Genomic DNA, 23,305 nt, shown 5'->3' on the forward strand with positions numbered 1-23,305 from the left:
TTTTTAAATCGACCTTGCCAGCTTCTCCGCCAGAGAGAGAAGCAGTAACAGCGGCAATCCAAAAATTATGTCAAGACCAGGTCATAGTCCTGGTACTGTTGTTACAACAAGGGCGGGGTTTTTATTCAAGCCTCTTTGTTGTCCCGAAGCCGGACGGCTCGGTCAGACTGATCTTAAATCTAAAAGTTCTGAATTTCTTCCTGAAAAGGTTCAAATTCAAGATGGAATCACTTCAGGCGGTAATTGCCAGTCTGGAGGAGGGGGACTACTTGGTGTCGGTGGACATAAAGGATGCTTACCTGCATGTTCCCATTTATCCTCCTCACCAGGCTTATCTGAGATTCGCGATTCAGGATTGCCATTACCAATTCCAGATGTTACCTTTAGGTCTCTCCACGGCGCCGAGGGTATTCACCAAGGTGATGGCGGAGATGATGGTCCTCCTTCGTCAGAAAGGAGTCAATATAATCCCTTATCTGGACGACCTCCTGATAAAGGCGAGATCCAGGGAGCAGTTATTACAAAACATATCACTCTCTCTGTCAATACTCCAACAACACGGGTGGATCATAAATGACCCAAAGTCACAGTTGGAACCGACGACAAGGTTGTCTTTCCTCGGGATGATTCTGGACACAGAAGCTCAGAGAGTATTTCTTCCACTGGAAAAGGCTCTGGAAATCCAGAAAATGGTAAAACAGATATCGAAACCATCGAGTGTGTCGATCCATCAGTGCATTCGGTTGTTGGGGAAGATGGTAACGGCCTACGAGGCCATACAGTTTGGCAGGTTCCATGCCAGAGTATTCCAGTGGGACCTGTTGGACAAATGGTCGGGGTCACACCTACACATGCACAGAAAGATAATCCTGTCGTCAAAAACCAGGATTTCGCTCCTGTGGTGGTTGCACAGCTTTCACCTGCTATAGGGATGCAGGTTCGGGATTCAGGACTGGGTCTTAGTAACCACGGATGCAAGTCTCCGAGGCTGGGGAGCAGTCTCTCGGGGAGAAAACTTCCAGGGATGTTGGTCACAACAGGAAGCCTGCCTTCACACAAACGTTCTAGAGCTAAGAGTAATTTACAACGGCCTTCAACAAGCGGTACATCTTCTTCAAGACCGTCCCGTGCAGATCCAGGCGGACAATGTAACAGCAGTCGCATACATAAACAGGCAGGGCGGAACGAAAAGCAGAGCGGCAATGGCAGAGGCGACAAAAATCCTCCGCTGGGCAGAAAAACATCTACAAGCTCTGTCGGCAATATTCATTCCGGGAGTGGACAACAGGGAAGCAGACTTCCTCAGCAGACACGATCTCCATCCAGGAGAGTGGGGTCTCCACCAAGAAGTCTTCGCAGAGATGACAAGTCTTTGGGGAGTTCCTCAAGTAGACATGATGGCGTCTCGTCTCAACAAGAAGCTTCAGAGATACTGTTCCAGGTCGAGAGACATTCAAGCAGTAGCAGTGGATGCACTGGTGACCCAGTGGGTGTTTCCGTTAGTGTATGTTTTCCCTCCACTTCCGCTGATCCCAAAAGTACTCAGGATCATAAGAAAGACAAGGGTTCGAGCAATCTTCATTGCCCCAGACTGGCCAAGAAGGGCTTGGTACCCAGATCTTCAGCAGCTACTCATAGGAGATCCTCAGCCTCTTCCTCCTCAGGAGGACCTGCTGCAGCAGGGGCCGTGTGTTTACCAAGACTTACCGCGGCTACGTTTGACGGCATGGCTGTTGAGTGCCTTATCCTAGCCAGGAAGGGTATTCCTAAGGAGGTCATCCCCACCCTTATTCAGGCCAGAAAGGGAGTAACGTCAAAACATTACCACCGTATTTGGAGAAAATATGTGTCTTGGTGTGAATCCAAGAAGGCTCCTTCGGAGGAGTTTCACTTAGGACGGTTTCTCCATTTTTTGAGGATGTTGTGGAGGCGGGCCTACGTTTGGGATCAATCAAGGTCCAGATTTCGGCCTTGTCAGTGTTTTTCCAAAAACAATTGGCCTCTCTACCAGAGGTTCAGACCTTCGTGATAGGGGTTCTGCACATCCAGCCTCCATTCGTGCCTCCAGTGGCACCATGGGACCTTAACGTGGTATTGCAGTTCCTTCAATCGGATTGGTTTGAGCCTCTACAAAAGATAGAGTTGAAGTTTCTCACTTGGAAAGTGGTGATGCTTTTGGCATTGGCATCCGCAAGACGGGTGTCTGAATTGGGGGCCTTGTCTCACAAGAGCCCTTACCTGATTTTCCATGAAGATAGGGCAGAGTTGCGAACTCGACAGCATTTTCTTCCTAAGGTGGTTTCTGCTTTTCACATAAACCAACCTATTGTGGTGCCAGTAGTTACTGACACATTCACTGGTTCAAAGTCTCTTGATGTGGTTAGAGCTTTGAAGATTTATGTTGCTAAAACAGCTCGTATACGGAAAACAGAGGCTCTGTTTGTTCTGTATGATCACAACAAGATTGGCTGTCCTGCTTCCAAGCAGACTATTGCACGTTGGATCAGAAATACGATTCAGCAAGCTCATACTACGGCTGGATTGCCGTTACCGACGTCGGTAAAGGCCCACTCCACTAGGAAGGTGGGCTCATCCTGGGCGGCTGCCCGGGGGGTCTCGGCATTACAACTTTGCCGAGCAGCTACTTGGTCAGGGTCAAACACATTTGCTAAGTTCTACAAGTTTGGCACCTTGGCCGATGAGGACCTAAAGTTTGGTCAATCGGTGCTGCAGGGTCATCCACACTCTCCCGCCCGTACTGGAGCTTTGGTATAAACCCCATGGTCTTGATGTTGTCAACAGCATCCTCTAGGACGTATGAGAAAATAGAATTTTGATAACCTACCGGTAAATCCTTTTCTCCTAGTCTGTAGAGGATGCTGGGCGCCCGTCCCAGTGCGTACTTTACCTGCAGTTTAGTTATTACAGTTACACAAGTTGTGTTATTTTGGTTTCAGCATGTTGCTGCAATTAGTTCATGCCTGTTGGCGTGTGTTATGTTGAATGCCATGTGTGCGCCATGGTTGAGGGTGTGAGTTGGTAGATATCTCACCACTAGTTAAGTAACTCCTTTCCTCGAAATGTCAGTCTCCCTGGGCACAGTTCCTATAACTGAGGTCTGGAGGAGGGGCATAGAGGGAGGAGCCAGTTCACACCCAATGAAAAGTCTTTAGAGTGCCCATGTCTCCTGCGGATCCCGTCTATACCCCATGGTCTTGATGTCGTCCCCAGCATCCTCTACGGACTAGGAGAAAAGGATTTACCGCTAGGTTATCAAAATCCTATTTTTGTGTATTAGGTTGAATATATTACTAATATTAAGGCAGAAGATATAGAGGAAGAAGAAGAGACATACGTGACTGATATAAAGTTAGAACCTATGGAGGGAGAAGAAGAGACGTATGTGACTGATATCAAGGTAGAACCTATGGAGGGAGAAGAAGAAACGTATGTGAGGGGTGATCAGCAGTGTAAGGAGGAGGAAATCCCTACAGATATCAGCACAGGTGAGTAATAATCACTTATTACAGAGAAGAGTCACATATTCTTCTTGCTCAGTCACTACATCAATCTCTCATCCCGCACCCTCATCTGTCACTTCAGACTAATGAGGAAAATTTATCTGCCCAGTGGGGGAGTCAGCCATCATTCCATATTCTTCTCCTGCTCTCCTCCTCACATCATGTCATTATTGTCATTACTGTTACCAACCGAGAGATCTGACCAGTCTTTCCCCCTCCCCACACGCTCTGGTGTGTCATACAGTACTGTACAACGTTTTAGGCATTTGTGGAAATATTTTTTTGCAAAGTAAGAATGCTTTCAAAAATAGAAGTGTTAGTAGTTTATTTTTATCAATTAACAAAATGCAAAGTGAATGAACAGAAGAAAAATCTAAATCAAATCACTATTTGGTGTGACCACTTTGTCTTCAAAACAGCATCAATTCTTCTAGATACACTTGCACATAGTTTTTGAAGGAACTCGGCATGGAGAACTAACCACAGATCATCTGTGTATGTAGACTTGCTCAAATCCTTCAGTCTCTTTATGTAATCCTAGACAGACCCGATAATGTTGAGATCAGGGCTCTGTGGGGGCCATATCATCACTTCCAGGACTCCTTGTTCTTCTTTACGATGAAGATAGTTCTTAGTGACATTGGCTGTATGTTTGGGGTCATTGTCCTGCTGCAGAATACATTTGGAGCCAGTCAGACACCTCCCTGTTGATATTGCATGATAGATGAGTTCCTGCCTTTTTTTCTCAGCATTGAGGACACCATTAATTCTGACCAAATCCCCAACTCCATTTGCTGAAATGCAGCCCCAAACTTCCAGGAACCTCCACCATGCTTCACTGTTGCCTGCAGAGACTCATTATTGTACCGATCTCCTGCCCTTCAGCGAACAAACTACTTTCTGTTATAGCCAGATATTTCACATCTTGACTCATCAGTCTATTGCACCTGCTGCAATTTTTCTACACCCCAATTCCTATGTTTTTGTGCATAGTTGAGTCCATTGACCTTGTTTCCTTAGCAAAGGTATGGCTTTTTGGCCGTAATTCTTCTATGAAGACCACTTCTGGCCAGACGTCCCTGATGGGTGTACCTGGGTCCCGCTGGTTTCTGCTAGACATTTGCCAATTCCAAAGGGAAGTAAGCATGATGTGTCTTTCATCTGATGCACTAAGTTTTCTTGGCAGACTACTACATCTACAGTCCTCAGTGTTGCCCATTTTTTGTGCTTCAATGCTAAGAAATACAGGCAGGTGTACTTCAAGCATGGTACTGGATGCCACTACTGCAATAATATGGTTCGTAAAATTTCATTCCTGCTGGGTATTCCACAGTCAGCTGTAAGTGATATTATTAGAAAGTGGAAGCATTTAGGAACAACAGCAACTCAGCCACGAAGTGGAAGACCACGTAAAATTACAGAGCGGGGACAACAACTGCTAAGGCACATGGGGGGTCATTCCGAGTTGTTCGCTCGTTATTTTTTTCTCGCAACAGAGCGATTAGTCGCTAATGCGCATGCGCAATGTCCGCAGTGCGACTGCGCCAAGTAAATTTGCTATGCAGTTAGGTATTTTACTCACGGCATTACAAGGTTTTTTCTTCGTTCTGGTGATCGTAATGTGATTGACAGGAAGTGGGTGTTTCTGGGCGGAAACTGTCCGTTTTATGGGTGTGTGTGAAAAAACGCTACAGTTTCTGGGAAAAACGCGGGAGTGGCTGGAGAAACGGAGGAGTGTCTTGGCGAACGCTGGGTGTGTTTGTGACGTCAAACCAGGAACAAAACTGACTGAACTGATCGCAGATGCCGAGTAAGTGTGGAGCTACTCAGAAACTGCTAAGTAGTTTCTATTCGCAATTCTGCTAATCTTTCGTTCGCAATTTTGATAAGCTAAGATTCACTCCCAGTAGGCGGCGGCTTAGCGTGTGCAAAGCTGCTAAAAGCAGCTTGCGAGCGAACAACTCGGAATGACCCCCATGGTGCATAAAAGTCACCAACGCTCTTTGATTCCATAGCTGAAGAGTTCCGAACTTCCAATGGCATTAATGTAAGTACAAAAACTGTGCGGCGAAAGCTTAATAGAATGGGTTTCCATGGCCGAGCAGCTCCTTGCAAGCCTCACATCACCAAGTCCAATGCCAAGCATCGGATGGAGTGGTGTAAAGCCCACCAACACTGGACTGGGGAGCAGTGGAAACATGTTCTGTGGAGTGACGAATCACGCTCTGTTTGGCAGTCAGATAGGCGAGTCTGGGTTTAGCGGATGCCGGGAGAACATTACCTGCCTTACTGCATTATGCCAGCTGTGAAGTTTAGTGGAGGGAAAGTGGTATGGGTCTGTTTTTCAGGGTTTGGGCCAGGCTCCTCATCTCCAGTGAAGGGTAATCTGAATGCTTCAGCATACCAAGACATTTTGGAGAATGCTATGCTTCCAATTTTGTGGTAACAGTTTGAGGAAGCCCTTTTCTATTCCAACATGACTGTGCCCTAGTGCCCAAAGCAAGGACTAGAAAGACATGGTTTGATGAGTTTGGTGTGAAAGAACTTGGCTGGCCCACACAGTGCCCTAACCTCAACCCCATCGAGCACCTTTGGGATGAACTGGAACGGAGATTGCGAGCCAAGACTTCTCATCCAACATCAGTGCCTGACCTCATAAATGCTCTACAGAATGAATGGCCACAAATTCCCACAGAGTCCTCCAAATCTTGTGGAAAGCCTTCCAAGAAGAGTGGAAGCTGCAAAAGGGGGACCAACTCCATATTAAAGTATATGTATTTGAACACAATGTCATTACAGTCCCTCTTGGTGTAATGGTCAGGTGTATATATATATTATATGTGTGTAGACATGTTTATGTATTTATTAATGTATCTATGTATGTGTGATGTGTATGTGTGTGTGTATATATATATATATATATATATATATATATATACACACACACACACACACACAACCTATCTCTTCTGAGGCAGCTCTTGATTTTGTGTCATAACCCTAACCTGCAGTAAGGTCTTTAATTAAGACATAGGGCGGTATTCAATTGTTTGAAAAGTCAGTTGGGTGTCTGTTTTTTCCTATTAAATAGGAAAAAACAGACACCCAACTGACTTTTCAAACAATTGAATATCCCCCATAGAATACAGTCTCATATGATGTGCAAAACTGCAAGTACTAAGTCGTCTTATTGCATAGTCTTGTAGGTCTCACACAGCCATAGTCAGTTCAAGACTAAAGATACCCTGATAGGATTCATCCGTTCCATCTCAACGTGAGTTTGGGTACGCCCACTTCTAAGAAGCATGGTGTAAAGATACCTTGATAGGAGTGTCTGTTATATATCTTCTGTGAGTTCAGGTACGCCTGGGGGAATTAATATATTTTGGACACACTGCAATGTATGAGCTGTGAGAATCACCGGTTAAAGAATACCTTCACGGGCACATCACCACCCAATTTCTTTGGTGTGAGTGGGGTACGCGAGATATTAGTTATCCACTATTATTCACCAAAGTATTAGTGCCTTTTCAATTTGTGCACTCTGAATTGCACAAAAAATACTACACATTGTCCGCCATTGTTTCCTTTCTCTCTGCATACCCATGAGCTACCGAATCAAACCACCAAAGTTGGACAGAAGCTCCACCATTGAATAAAGATACCTTGATAGGAGCAGAATATCCAGTTCCAGTGTGAGTTGGGGTACGCCTCATCTATACCGAGTATAAAGATACCTTTTAAGAAGTGCCCACCTCATCTTCTGTGTGAGTCTTGGGTACGCCTGTGTTTGACTAGCATATTTTAAATTGATGTCTGGTTATCTGGAAGCTGTGAATACCATTGCATAAAAGATACCTTTACACACCAATACTTATTTCAGTGTAAGTGGGGTACGCAAGACATCACAAGATCCCTATTATTCACAAAATATACCACTTGTCCATATTTTTTGTGAACATCGAACTATAAACAATATTACACATTGCATGTTATTATTATTTTTTTACATGTACGGATAACTACGAAATGTTGTAATTGGATGAAATTACGATTCTTCCCTGTTGTGTGAATCAACTCCGAGATCATCCTTCTTTCAAAGGAACGTATTGTATCCATCATTTATGGTTTAGTCACCTTATAAGCGCCTAGGACACATTTTAGTGTCTACTTTTTGTATATATCTGTGTTTTATAAATGTGGTGACATTTATTCTTGACATTAGAAGTGTACAGGCAGCTTTTGCGCCAAAAGAACTTGCTTGACTATTTTTCTATAAGGGAAGAACCTACCTAGGCCGTCTGTGTTTGTCAGCCCAAGGTTCAGTGTTCCAGCAGGTTTGTCTTATCATATCTTGGCTAGACTCTAGTCTTGAGGTTTTTTTCTTGCCCCTCACAGGCAAGGAGGTTGGGTAGCCTTCTCCAGGGCTAAAGCTTGCATTGCAGGGCTGCACTCAGTTTTCAGTGACCTGGAGACAGTTGCATTTGTGACCCCATGAATGGGAAGTTTGTGGCTAACCAGAAGGAGCAGTAGCTTTTTTTCTTTGTTGTGGCTGGCGGGTACCTAGGCCTGTGAAACTTCCAGATAGTTATGTTTTGGGGCACTACCTCTGTACCTGGCTGACCAGTTGGGCCATGTTTCCATCTTTTGCCATGCAGCTCAAGACAATTGCATGTCCAACTTTACCGGCATTGAGATTGCGGTCTTTTATCAGTCTTTGTGTACCATTGGCCTGTATTCTTTGCTGGAGCTGCCTATGCCAGACTGTCCCTCCTCTTTAGTTCATTACTCCCGTGAATGCGCACGCTTCATGGGAGATTCTGGCCTGTTTTACCGCACATCCATTTACAATAGGGTGTTTCACTGTTCCACTGTGGTTATCCTCATGGTTGCAGGTGCCACAAGCTATGTTTCTGGGCGTTCTACCAATTGACGATGTTAATGTCTCCTACTGTTTAGGTTCTTCCGCAGCACTCCTATATAGCTCAGGATTGTGGGAAATTCCATTTTCTATTCTTAGGTTTACCTACTATCTGGAATTTTAGGTTGCACATTGGCAGTATAATGGTCAGTCCAACAGTGTCTGTTTCCATCTGGACATCCTTCTTAGTTGGGCCCTGTTGCTAATATCCATTATTCAGCTCCTCTGGGGTTTTCATTAGGTTTGCAGGCTCTAGTTAGTTGGAGTATCCTCCTTCAGCCTACTCTCTTTTCAGAGGCTGGCTTTCCTTGGGGTGTTTGGTTAGCCCATAGACTTTGTAGCTGTGCATCTTGTGTACTTTCCTGAGTTCCAGTCACTAGACTGCTGTGTTGGGATTGAGGTCATAGCTTAGTTTCGTGGCCAGTTTGTGTTCATTCCATATCTCTTGGCAGTTTCAGCTTCTAGTTCTGCTACACTTCTCTTGTCTTTAGTGTAGCATTTGCCCCAGAAGTGTCTTGAAGGACACTATAAAGTTGAAGAACATGTGGACTTTTCCTAAGATTTCGGTTTCTATTCTCTTTTGCTCTTCATAGGCCAGGTAGACTTACGGTCTCCGACTTTGTTCTTTGACACATTTATGCAGGGTGTGCTCCATGTACAGCCTCCTTATGTTCTGCTGGTCCTGCCTTGGAATCATAATTTGGTCTTGGAGGTCCTTCAGCAGGCTCCTTTGAGCCTCTGGAGTAAATTGCCCTATGGTGGTTTACTGGAGACATGGCATTTCTCCGGCAGGGTCCACAGGTTATCCACAGGATAACATTGGGATATGAAGACGCGACAGCGGATTTGCACCAAACGGTCAGAGCTTTTGGCCTTCCAGCATGGAACGGGCCCATCCTTATATCCCCGCCTCCTGGCTCAGGCAAATCAGTTTTTGGTTTGGTGCGGCAGGAGCTGACCATGGTCAAGAGGGCTGCTGTTTTTTTAGCACCCATAAGATTTTTTATTTTATTTTTATAGTCTTACTATTTTTTGGTGATCTTTCTAAAAGTGTCTTATACTTACCTTAGAAAGAGTCGCTCCAAAAACTCTCTGCTGGGTCGCGACAATGCTTACCCAAAAGTACAGTGCCGTTTCCGCGGGCGTCTGTGTAGGATGTACTAGCAAGTCAAGCAGACGTTACCAGGCTGTGGCCGGAGCACGGGGAGAAGGTAAGGCATCGGTTCCACTTAAAGGGGAAACACGGACACAGCCGCACTGTTTTAGAAGGCGACTACCAAACAGTCGCTGACGCAGCTGCCACCTATGGTGCACCAGTGCTAGGCCCTAGGGATCATAGGCTCCAGGCGTAGTATGAGGCAGTGATCCCTAGGGTTGATGTCAGCAGTGTGGAGTCAGACGCTCCCCTGGTTGCCCCTCCCCCGGTTCATAACCAGTTTCCTCCGAGTCTCCCGCCATTCCCGCTTCCATCTGAGATGCTGTATATCTAAGGGGACCCAGTCGCAACATAAGCGGCTTTATGACTGGTGCGTCAGTGTTCACTTGGGCGTCTGTGTTCACTGTAGGTTCACGGGGTGACTGTGTACACTATTAGCATCTGGATCCACTCAGCGTTCGCTATCGTATTGATCGATCCTGGAAGCAGGGTGAGTCTCCCTGTATCCCACTCTATTGAGCCGGGTAATACAGCAATAAGTCTCTTATCTACTTTGAGTATGAATAGTTGGATAAGTGCCTAATGCATATTGCTGTTGTTTTCTTTCGCTGTGCGACTGAATACGGCTAAATCCTATATAAAGAATGCAGTAATATGTTTCTCCTACATACTTGAAATGTATCTGTAGTTGATTATGTGCTCATATTGCTTATTATACTAATGTATAACCTGTGACTGACTGCTAGTGTGATTGCTGACTTTACTATAATTCTGTCAGTTTTTCTGTCTATTCCGATCCTCAATGCTGGTGCAAAGCAGGGTAGGGTCGGATTGTATGTCACTTTAACAAAATTTAAAGTGATTACAGTCACAAATTGTGTAGTTTACACTGTGCAAGTGTGTGATTATTATCATGTCTAAGAGTGGTAAAGGTGAGGAAAATACACTCACAGCAACACCAACACTCATATCATGTTTGTCTTGCAAAGCTGGGTTAACCTCTCAGGATCTTTGTTCAGAATGGTTTGTGTGTAAATTGTTTTAGCTTTCACCAAAACAGTTAGGACTGAGTTTCCTGGGTCAGAACAGCTGACCGAAATCATGGAAGATGCTTGGGTTACGGCAGGCATGTCCAAACTGCGGCCCTCCAGCTGTTGTGAAACTACATATCCCAGCATGCCCTGACACTGTTTTGCTGTCGGAGAATGCTAAAGCTGTGTCAGGGAATGCTGGGATGTGTAGTTTCTCAACAGCTGGAGGGCCGCAGTTTGGACGTGCCTGGGTTACGCCCAGTAAGAAGTTCAGAATTCCAAGGAAATGGAATTACAATTATCCTCTTCCGGCGGGGGACTGTTTAAAAAGGGAGGTGACTCCCAAAGTAGATATGCATGTCATCCGATTAGTGCGAAAATCTACATTACCTCTGCCTTCAACATCAATAAATAATGTCACGGATAGGAGAGTTGATGCTTTTCTAAAAAACATTTCTCTTACGTCCTAGAGGATGCTGGGGACTCCGTAAGGACCATGGGTATAGACGGGCTCCGCAGGAGACATGGGCACTATAAAGAACTTTAGAAATGGTGTGCACTGGCTCCTCCCTCTATGCCCCTCCTCCAGACCTCAGTTAGATCCTGTGCACAGAGGAGACTGGGTGCATTACAGGGGAGCTCTCCAGAGTTTCTCTGTAAAAAGAATTTTGTTAGGTTTTTTATTTTCAGGGAGCACTGCTGGCAACAGGCTCCCTGCATCGTGGGACTGAGGGGAGAGAAGCAGACCTACTTAAGTGATAGGCTCTGCTTCTTAGGCTACTGGACACCATTAGCTCCAGAGGGACGGAACGCAGGTCTCACCCTCGCCGTTCGTCCCGGAGCCGCGCCGCCGTCCTCCTCACAGAGCCGGAAGATAGAAGCCGGGTGCGTAGAAGAAGAAAGAAGACTTCAAAGGCGTCAGAAGACTTCAGTTCTTCAGTGAGGTAATGCGCAGCGGTAACGCTGCGCGCCATTGCTCCCACACACACACACACACACACACACACACACACACACACACACACACACAACAGCGGGCACTGTAAGGGTGCAGGGCGCAGGGGGGAAGGGGCGCCCTGGGCAGCAATTAATAGCCTCAAGGGACACTGGCAGATGTAAATATACTGTGGAGGCAGTATATTATTAACCCCCGCCAGTTTTTTTATTATTTGAGCGGGACCGAAGCCCGCCGCTGAGGGGGCGGGGCTTGATCCTCCAGCACTAACCAGCGCCATTTTCTCCACAGCACATGCAGAGAAGCTGGCTCCCCGGACTCTCCCCTGCTGAACACGGTCACAGAGTGCAAAAAAAAGGGGGGGGGGCACTTTTTATTGGCGCAGTGAGTGTATATTTATATATTTATATAAAAGCGCTGTTTGTCGGGGAATTTGGTTTCCAGTGTCAGTTGGCGCTGGGTGTGTGCTGGCATACTCTCTCTCTGTCTCTCCAAAGGGCCTTATTGGGGAACTGTCTCCATATAGATATATCCCTGAGTGTGTGGAGGTGTCGGTACGCGTGTGTCGGCATGTCTGAAGCGGAAGGCTCTTCTAAGGAGGAGGTGGAGCAGATAATTGTGGTGTCTCCGTCGGCAACGCCGACACAGGATTGTATGGGTATGCTGAATGTTTTAAATGCAAATGTGGCTTTATTACATAAGAGATTGGACAAAGCAGAGTCCAGGGATAAAGCAGGGAGTCAATCCATGGCTTTGACTGTGTCACAGGGCCCTTGTGGGTCTTAGAAACGCCCACTGTCCCAAGTAGCAGACACTGATACCGACACGGATTCTGACTCCAGTGTCGACTACGATGATGCGAGGTTACACCCAAGGGTGGCCAAAAGTATTCATTATATGATTATTGCAATAAAAGATGTTTTACATATTACTGATGACCCCTCTGTCCCTGACACGAGGGTGCACATGTTTAAGGAAAAGAAACCTGAGATAACTTTTCCCCCATCTCATGAGCTGAATGAGTTATTTGAAAAAGCTTGGGAAACTCCAGACAAAAAACTGCAGATTCCCAAGAGAATTCTTATGGCATATCCTTTCCCGGCAAAGGATAGGGTACGGTGGGAATCCTCGCCCAGGGTGGACAAGGCTTTAACGCGCTTGTCCAAAAAGGTGGCGCTGCCATCTCCAGACACTGCAGCCCTCAGGGATCCTGCTGATCGCAGGCAGGAAACTACCTTGAAGTCAATTTATACACATACGGGTGCCTTGCTCAGACCGGCAATAGCGTCGGCTTGGGTTTGTAGCGCTGTGGCGGCTTGGACGGATACTTTGTCAGCTGACATTGATACCCTGGATAGGGATACCATGTTATTGACCTTGGGTCACATTAAGGACGCAGTCCTATGTATGAGAGATGCTCAGAGAGACGTTGGCCTGCTGGGTTCGAGAGCCAACGCCATGGCGATTTCTGCTAGGCGAGCCCTGTGGACCCGCCAATGGACGGGTGATGCCGACTCAAAGAGGCATATGGAGGTTTTGCCTTACAAGGGTGAGGACTTATTTGGGGAGGGTCTCACGGACCTGGTTTCCACAGCTACGGTAGGTAAATCTACTTTTTTGCCTTATGTTTCCTCACAGCAAAAGAAAACGCCACAATATCAGATGCAGCCCTTTTGGTCGCATGAGTCCAGAAGAGGTCGGGGCTCTTCCTTCCTCACCAGAGGTAAGGGTAGAGGGAAAAAACTGCCGGCTACGGCTAGTTCCCAAGAGCAGAAGTCCTCCCTGGCTTCTACTGAATCCTCCGCATGACGCTGGGGCTCTGCGGAGGGAGTCCGCTCCGGTGGGGGCACGTCTTCGACTCTTCAGCCACGTCTGGGCTCAATCAGAGGTGGATCCCTGGGCAATGGAAATTGTATCCCAGGGTTACAAGCTGGAATTCGAAGACATGCCTCCTCGCCGGTTTTTCAAATCGGCTTTACCAGCTTCTTCCCCAGAAAGGGAGAGAGTTTTAGCGGCAATTCAAAAACTGTGTCAACAACAAGTGGTTGTCGAGGTTCCCCTAGTTTAACAGGGGAAGGGGTACTATTCAACCCTATTTGTGGTCCCGAAGCCGGATGGCTCGGTCAGACCAATTCTAAATTTAAAATCCCTAAACCTGTACTTGAAAAAGTTCAAATTCAAGATGGAATCACTCAGGGCGGTTATCTCCAGCCTGGAAGGGGAGGATTTTATGGTCTCACTAGACATAAAGGATGCATACCTTCATGTCCCCTTATATCCTCCTCATCAGGCGTACCTGAGATTCGCTGTACAGGACTGTCATTACCAGTTTCAGACGTTGCCGTTTGGGCTTTCCACGGCCCCGAGGATTTTCACCAAGGTAATGGCGGAAATGATGGTGCTCCTGCGCAGGTAGGGAGTCACAATTATCCCGTACTTGGACGATCTCCTGATAAAAGCGAGATCGAGAGAACAGTTGCTACAAAGCGTTTCGCTCTCCCTAAGAGTGCTGCAGCAACACGGCTGGATTCTCAATCTACCAAAGTCACAGTTGGTTCCAACGACCCGGTTGACTTTCTTGGGCATGATTCTGGACATGGAACAAAGGAGGGTTTTTCTCCCGATGGAAAAAGCCCAGGAACTCCAGAACATGGTCAGACCACGGACGCGAGCCTCCGAGGATGGGGAGCAGTCACACAAGGAAGAAACTTCCAGGGACTATGGTCAAGCCAGGAGGCTTGTCTACACATCAACGTACTGGAATTTAGGGCTATATACAACGGCCTGTGTCAAGCGGAGAATCTTCTTCGCGACCTACCGGTTCTTATTCAGTCAGACAACGTCACAGCCGTGGCTCATGTAAACCGCCAAGGCGGAACAAGGAGCAGAGTGGCGATGGCGGAAGCGACCAGGATTCTTCGCTGGGCGGAAAATCATGTAAGCGCTTTGACAGCAGTCTTCATTCCAGGAGTTGACAATTGGGAAGCAGACTTCCTCAGCAGACACGATCTCCATCCAGGGGAGTGGGAACTTCATGAAGAAGTTTTTGCAGAGATAACAAGTCATTGGGGACTTCCTCAAATAGACATGATGGTGTCACACCTCAACAAGAAGCTTCGGAGGTATTGTGCCAGGCCAAGGAACCCTCAGGCAGTAGCAGTGGACGCCCTGGTGACACCGTGGGTGTTTCAGTTGGTCTATGTGTTCCCTCCTCTTCCACTCATCTCAAAAATATTGAGAATCATAAGACGAAAAAGAGTGCAAACCATACTCATTGTTCCAGATTGGCCTCGCAGGGCCTGGTATTCAGATCTTCAGGAAATGCTCACAGAAGATCCGTGGCCTCTTCCTCTCAGAGAGGACCTGTTGCAACAGGGGCCCTGTCTGTTCCAAGACTTACCTCGGTTGCGTTTGACGGCATGGCGGTTGAACGCCGAATCCTAGCTGGTAAAGGCATTCCGGAAGAAGTCATCCCTACTCTGATAAGGTCTAGGAAGGAGGTGACTGCGAAGCATTATCACCGTATCTGGAGAAAGTATGTATCTTGGTGTGAAGCCAAGAATGCTCCTGCGGAAGATTTCCATCTGGGCCGTTTTCTCCACTTTCTACAGACAGGAGTGGATATGGGCCTAAAATTAGGCTCCATTAAGTTACAGATTTCGGCCCTATCAATTTTCTTTCAGAAGGAATTGTCTTCTCTCCCAGAAGTCCAGACTTTTATAAAGGGAGTGCTGCACATCCAGCCTCCTTTTGTGCCTCCAGTGGCACCATGGGACCTTAACGTGGTGTTACAGTTCCTGAAATCTCACTGGTTTGATCCTCTTCAAACGGTGGAATTAAAATTTCTCACTTGGAAAGTGGTCATGTTGTTGGCCTTGGCATCTGCAAGGCGGGTGTCTGAATTGGCGGCTTTGTCTCACAAAAGCCCCTATCTGATTTTCCATGTGGATAGAGCAGAATTGCGGACTCGTCCTCAATTTTTGCCTAAGGTGGTTTCATCGTTTCATATGAACCAACCTATTGTGGTGCCTGTGGCTACAGGGGACTTGGAGGATTCCAAGTCCCTTGATGTAGTCAGGGCCTTGAAAATGTATGTAGCCAGGACGGCTCGGGTTAGGAAAACAGAGGCTCTGTTTGTCCTGTATGCGGCCAACAAGGTTGGCGCTCCTGCTTCTAAGCAGACTATTGCTCGCTGGATCTGTAACACGATTCAGCAGGCTCATTCTATGGCTGGATTGCCGTTAGCAAATTTGGTAACGGCCCATTCCACTAGGAAGGTGGGCTCTTCTTGGGCGGCTGCCCGAGGCGTCTCGGCATTACAGCTTTGCCGAGCGGCGACTTGGTCGGGATCAAACACTTTTGCAAAGTTCTACAAGTTTGATACCCTGGCTGATGAGGACCTACTGTTTGCTCAATCGGTGCTGCAGAGTCATCCGCACTCTCCCGCCCGGTCTGGAGCTTTGGTATAATCCCCATGGTCCTTACGGAGTCCCCAGCATCCTCTAGGACGTAAGAGAAAATAAGATTTTAAACTACCGGTAAATCTTTTTCTCCTAGTCCGTAGAGGATGCTGGGCGCCCGTCCCAGTGCGGACTATTTCTGCAAGACTTGTATATAGTTTTTGCTTACTTAAGGGCTATGTTACAGTTTGATCAGTCTCGGTCTGACGCTGTTTGGTTTCATGCTGTTAACTGGTTCGTATATTCCAGGTTATACGGTGTGGATGGTGTGGGCTGGTATGAATCTTGCCCTTAGATTAACAAAAATTCTTTCCTCGTACTGTCCGTCTCCTCTGGGCACAGTTTCTCTAATTGAGGTCTGGAGGAGGGGCATAGAGGGAGGAGCCAGTGCACACCCATTCTAAAGTTTTTTATAGTGCCCATGTCTCCTGCGGAGCCCGTCTATACCCATGGTCCTCTACGGACTAGGAGAAAAAGATTTACAGGTAGGTTTAAAATCTTATTTTTTTCCTTGTCTTGGGCAATCATAAGACCAGCCATGGCTTCAGCATGGTTGGCTAAAGCAGTGGCTGCCTTGGCTGATGCATTGGAGGAGGATCTTTCAATGGCATCTAGAGAGCAAAAATCCCATATACACTTTTCAAGCAGGCGGCAGTGTTTTTGGAAGAAGCAGCATTGGATATGGGTACAATTGCCTCTCAGGCATCAGCTTCAGCAGTAGCGCTCGCAGAGCAGTTTGGTTACGTACGTGGAAAGCTGATTCAGAATCCAAGAAGGTTCTGGAGTCTTTGCCTTTTACTGGAGATATTTTTTTGGGTAAGGAATTAACCAGTATTTTGGAGTCAGAAGCAGACTCCAAGAAAGTGAAGTTTCCTTCCACACACAAATTCAAGCCTAAATTTCCCGTTTTTCGGTCTCAAGGAAAAGGTGATGGCAAACAGTCCCAATACAAGTCTGGCAAAACTAAAAAGCATTGGTCTACCAGAGGCCCGGCTTCCAAATCAGGAGATAAGCCATCAGGCCAGGGTGGGAGGCCGACTTCTTCATTTTGCACAGATCTGGCAGAAGTCCACCACAGATGCCTGGATGCAAGAAGCTTTATTTCACGGTTCACCTCAAAGGTTTTTTTGTACCAGCCCATCTTCAGTAGAAACGAAGGCCAGGGCTTTGCAAGAGGCAGTTCAGAAATTGCTTCAGTTAGGAGTAGTCATTCCAGTTCCTCCTGCGTAAGGAGGACAGGGTTTTTACTCCAACCTGTTTCTAGTCCAGAAGCTAAATGGGTCGTTCCGGCCCATACTCAATCTCAAAGTGCTGAACAAGTACATTTGGGTGCCTTGGTTTCATATGGAGACTTTACGTTTCATCATTTTGGCCATGGACCCAGGGGATTTTATGGTATCTCTGGATGGTTGATGCTAGATTCAAGTGGGCTAAGGAACCTTTTCCATCAGGGGGAGGAGCCACGACACAAGGGGGAGGAGCTAGGCCAGCAGGATAGTTGCTCTACTATCCACGCCACCAACTATTACCTTTAGTAATCAGGTGGCGAGCGAAGCGAGCCCGCGAGGGTACTTTTCGGGTACCCTGTTCAGCCGTAGCTCCTCCCCCTGGTGACGTGTCTCCACCCTTAGGTACGTCAGAAGGTCCCTTCTCCCACTCCGATATAGAATCAACCTTCTCTGGATATTCAGAATGCTTACCTACATGTTCATATAGCCCTGTCCCATCAGTGCTATCTCAGGTTCACTATCCTCCAACAGCATTTTCAGTTCCAGGCCCTTCCATTTTTTACCAAGATTATGGTGGTAATGGCATCTTATCTCCGCCAACAGGGGATGAGAATTTTTCCATACCTCAACGATTTATTAATCCTGGCACAATCTCAGGAATTGCTTCTGTGTCATCTGCAACAGATAATAGAGTGTCTGCAGAAGCACGGTTGGCTCATAAATTGGGCAAAGTCGTCTCTGGTTCTGTCACAGCGGATGACTGACCTGGAGGCTGTATTGGATTCAAGCCTTCCTAGAGTAACCTTACTTCTGAACAAAATATCCAAAGTTCAGTCAAGGATTGAGGAGCTGCTACACAGTCGAAAGGTATCCATTCACGCAGCAATGCGGGTGATGGGATTGATGATGTAAACATTCGACATGGTAGAGTATGCTCAGTTTCACTTGAAGCCTCTGCAACGTCTGATCCTTACCAAATGGAATGGTTTTCATCAGACAATAAAAATGCAGACTATGGTCCTTACTCTGGAAGTAAGGAGGTCATTAGCCTGGTGGCTACAGACATCCCATCTGAACAAAGGGGGACCCTTTTGGATATCAGATTGGGAAATTCTGTCAACGGATGCCGAGGGCTGGAGAGCAGTGTCAGGATGAAGTTGTTTCCAGGGGCAGTGGACCAAGGAAGAAAGTTGCCTGCCAATAAATATATTGGAATTTCGGGCCATATACATGGCACTGATTCATGCAAAGGTCCTTCAGGGGAAACCAATTCAGATCCGCTCGGACAATGAGACGGCAGTAGCGTACATCAACCATCAGGGAGGAACTCACACCCAGAAAGCAATGAAGGAGGTAAGTCACATACTAAAGTGGGCAGAATTTCATCATCCAGCCTTGTCCGCAGTGTTCGTAGCGGGAGTCCTAAACTGGGAAGTGGATTTTCTCAGTTGACACGCCATTCATGCAAACGAATGAGCTTTACACCCAAGGTCTTCCAAACCCTGGTAGACAAGTGGGGGTTGTCCAGAGATAGCTCTCATGGCATCAAGTCAGAACAACAAAGTTCCTGCATACGGGTCAAGAACAAAGGATCCCAGAGCGATCTTTTTGGATGCCCTGTCAGTGAGATGGGACTTTCGTCTGGCCTATGTGTTTCCACCAATCGCCTTATTACCCAGGGTGATGCGAAAGGCAAAACGAGGAAAGGGCGCCGTGATACTAATAGCTCCGGCTTGGCCCAGAAGATATTGGTACATAGATCTGCAGAGACTGTCGATGGATGCTCCATTCCTACTCCCTCAACGTCCAGATCTACTGTCTCAAGGTCCTAGTTAACACAAACACCTGGATCGACTGTCTTTGATGGCATGACTCTTGAGACCTCTATCCTGAAGGTAAGAGGATTCTCACAACAAGTAATTCAAACAATGCTCAGAGCAAGGAAACCTTCCTCAGCTCACATTTATCACCAAATATGGCAAACCTATATTCAATGGTGCAGTGATCGGAAATTTGACCCTAGGTGTTTCAGAGTTTCCAGAGTCTTAGCATTCCTTCAGGCAGGAATGGATAAAGGTTTACGAGTGGCTTCCTTGAGAGTGCAAGTGTCAGCATTGACTGTATGGTTCCAAAAGAAAATTGCTAACCTACAGGATGTCCGCACTTTTTTCCAGGGAATTCTGCACTTTCAACCTTCTTTTGTTCCTCCTACATTGCCTTGGGACTTAAGTTTAGTCCTAAAGGCCCTTCCAGTTGCCCCATTTGAATCACTTAAAAGAGTGAATCTTAAATGGTTCACAGCAAAAGTTCTCTTCTGGCCATTGCTTCAGCTAGGAGAGTTTCAGATTTAGGGGCATTGTTATGTCGTCCTCCATTTCTAATTTTTTTTATCCAGATAGAGCAGTTCTCAGAACTAAATCTGGGTATCTTCCTAAGGTGGTGTCTAAATTCCACCTTAACGAAGAAATTGTAGTCCCGGCCTTCCAGGGGCCGGACCTTTCTGCGGGAGATGCATCGTTGGACGTAGTCCGTGCCTTAAGGATTTACGTGGATCGTACCAGTGCCATCAAAAAGACAGATTCTCTCTTCGTTCTCTACGGATTTCACAAGAGAGGATGGCCTGCTGACAATTAGACACTGGCGAGATGGCTTCGGATGACGATTTCAGAAGCATATTCTCAAGCTGATCTCCCTGTTATGGCTAATTTCTCTGCTCACTCTACTCGTAAGGTGGGTCCATCATGGGCAGCACAACTTGGTGCCTCAGCAGAACAGATATGTAAGGCAGCCACATGGTGTTCCATTAACAGATTCATTAGACATTATGCCTTTGATACCTTTGCCTCTCAAGATGCTGAATTCGGGTGAAGGATTCTCCTGTCCAATCATGAGCGTCCCCACCACTAAATTGATTTGTGACATCCCAATGTTATCCTGTGGATAACCTGTGGACCCTGCCAGAGAAATAGTCGTTATGGTAACAACTTACCATTGATAATGTTATTTCTCCTAAGTCCACATGATCCACAGGGATCCCACCTTGACGCACCTGATTTGAGGATCCTTTTACTCACTAACCTCTTCCTTCTTGTACGGAAGGGTGTGCATGTGTGTTCTTCTTGCCTGATTAGGGCTTTCTATGATGCTCCTGCCTTGATCTTTGGAAAAACAACTGATTTGCCTGAGCCAGGAGGTGGGAATATATGGATGGGCCCGTTGCAAGCTGGGAGGCCGAAAGCTTTGACCGTTTGGTGCAAATCCGTTGTCGTGTCATCATATCCCAATGTTATCCTGTGGACTTAGGAGAAATAACGTTATCAACGGTAAGTTCTTACCATAACGACTATTTTTGTTGTCCATTGCTTCCAGTAGGTGGGTCTCTGAGCTGACAGCTGTTTGCTTGTTCTCTAATATTTTTCAACTCTGTCCGGGCACTGCTTTGCACTTAGCCGGCCTTCCAGATCACAGTGTTTTTCCCAGTTTCAGCTGAACGAGACATCATGTTACCATTTTATTTTGTTCTTCCTATTCTGACCAGGCATTGTAGATTTATGTAGATCTGACATCAGATAGTCTCTTGGTCCTTTATGGCACTCACTGATGAGGCGGTCCTGCTTCCATGTAGTCTGTGGTTTGCGGAGCATGTACCTTCTGGATTAGCCAGTGACTGCTGCCCTATCCTTAGACATACTCCTCCGGCCTTGAGTTCTTCCTGGGCAACATGGTAGGATGCCTCATTTGTGCAGTTGTGGATTCTTGGTCCTTTGTGCATATTTCAATTGCTTTTATAGGTTCCACACATTTGTGGCCACAGCTGTCTATCTTGGGCATCAGGTGTCCACTGCTCAACAATCGCGTACTCCCCTCCCTCTTGAGTCTTGCTTAGGGAAGTCTCACAGTCTGTAGTGTCGCCCAGATAGAAGGAAAGAGGATTTTTTGTACACACCATAAAATAAATTCTTTCTGGACAACACGTAGTCCCCTCCGTAGTCCCTTCCCTGGTTGTTTGATATGGTGTTGCATGTTGTGTTTGGCTTTTGGTGGGAGGGATTGGGGGGATATCTGCTTCAGTAGATTATGTATGTTGTAGTCCTCTAGATGGACTCTGAAAAATGTATTTTACCGTTAGTACAATTTTTTTTTCCCCCTGCTTCCAACATAGAAATTTCAAGACCCTGAATTTTCAATTGCAGCCTAGTAATCCCACCCCCTTGACTGGCGCCATTTTAACAGGATACTCAATGTTACTTCACTTGACGTTGGTTTTAATGTTATGGTTGATCGGTGTATATCTTACTGCCCATAATAATAATCCAGTTTAAGAGGATTTTGGTGAATTCTTCAGAGGCCTGACTGGGTGGGGGGTTCTCAACATCAGATCTAGCTGGAACTGGAGAAACTCAAAGGCTCCTCAGTATCACATTATTCTCCCTTCCCATTTGGCATTCTAAATTAATTCATAGGGCCCAGAGGAGGATGTCTGGACTTAGGCTTACTGCTTCCTACCAAGAAAAACTTGATGGCATTACTGCTTTTAAGATAGGAATGTCTGCACTTTGATGGGATCACCATAAGCTTGTGTCTGACACTATGTATGAGGCACATGGGACCTTTGAAGTTGATGCCCCTCTTTTCATAAAGCAGTATTGGTATGAAATAACGAACATTCCCACTACTCACCCGCACCTTGATAGCTCGGACACTGATACATTTAGAAACATATTAGCGTGTGAGGGGCCTCCTGCAGTATTGCTCTCCACTCATGGGGATAGCCGGGGCTTCTTAGAGGCCAATAGGACAAGCGTGAAAGCTCACACACTTATCAGATGGATCCAGATCTGTCTTAAGCCAATGTTTTATCTGCTCAGCAAAAAAATCTTATTTACTTTATGTGTTAATTTGCTCCTCAAGTTAACAAAATTCTATTTTCATACATGTATTTCCAGCAGATGGAGGCACAAGCAGGAAGACCTCGGAGGGAGATCTCATTTTGTCTTCAGATTTTAAAATAGAAGATAACATCACACAGGATTCTCCAGAAGACATCCCCGTTACTCTAAATATTCATCCTGTACCCCAGAGTGCTGATCTATCATCTGATCCCTCTGATCATGGGGAATGTTCTCCCGATAACTTAAATATTGCTCCACACAGTATAGCTCATACAGGTGATTCAGTCTTTATCTGTTCAGAGTGTGGTAAAAGTTTTGTACATCAGTCAGTGTTTGTTATACATCAGAAACGTCACGCAGGTAAGAAACCATTTCCATGCTCTGAGTGCGGGAAATGTTTTACACAGAAATCACATATTGCTGAACACCAGAGAAGTCACACAGGTGAGAAACCATTTCCATGCTCTCAGTGTGGAAAATGTTTTACACAAAAAAAAGTTCTTGTTAAACATCAGAGAACTCACACGGGTGAGAAACCATTTAGATGCTCTGAGTGTGGGAAATGTTTTACACAGAAATCACATCTTTCTGAACACCAGAAAACTCACACAGGTGAGAAACCATTTCCATGCTCTGAGTGTGGGAAATGTTTTACACAGAAATCAGCTGTTATTACACATCAGAAAAGTCACACAGGTGAGAAACCATTCCCATGCTCTGAGTGTGGGAAATGTTTTATACAGAAATCAGCTCTTGTTAAACATCAGAGAAGTCACACAGGTGAGAGGCCATTTCCATGTTCTGAGTGTGGGAAATGTTTTACACAAAAAGAAGTTCTTTTTAATCATCAGAGAACTCACACGGGTGAGAAGCCATTTTCATGCTCCGAGTGTGGGAAATGTTATACACACAAATCACAGCTTGTTATACATCAGAGAAGTCACACAGGCGAGAAGCCATTTCCATGCTTTGAGTGTGGAAAATGTTACACAAAGAAATCAGATCTTGTTATACATCAGAGAAGTCACACAGGTGAGAAACCATTTCCATGTTCTGAGTGTGGGAAATGTTTTACACAGAAATCACATCTTGTTACACATCAGAAAATTCACATGAGGAGGTGATTGGCATGTGATGTCT

At 46.1% G+C, this 23,305-nt stretch overlaps 1 protein-coding gene across 1 annotated transcript in view; it reads left to right on the plus strand.

Annotated features, from left to right (window-relative positions):
* Window positions 1–23,305, plus strand: part of LOC135057112 (zinc finger protein 420-like) — a 206,451-nt gene that overhangs the window by 7,211 nt on the left and 175,935 nt on the right. Inside the window, exons 4-5 of the mRNA XM_063963011.1 lie at window positions 3,299–3,506; window positions 22,220–23,285. Coding sequence (XP_063819081.1) covers window positions 3,299–3,506; window positions 22,220–23,285 — 1,274 coding nt within the window. The remainder of the gene's footprint in view (window positions 1–3,298; window positions 3,507–22,219; window positions 23,286–23,305) is intronic.

The sequence above is a fragment of the Pseudophryne corroboree genome, chromosome 3 (genome assembly GCF_028390025.1).
Source record: "Pseudophryne corroboree isolate aPseCor3 chromosome 3, aPseCor3.hap2, whole genome shotgun sequence".
Classification (NCBI taxonomy): domain Eukaryota; kingdom Metazoa; phylum Chordata; class Amphibia; order Anura; family Myobatrachidae; genus Pseudophryne; species Pseudophryne corroboree.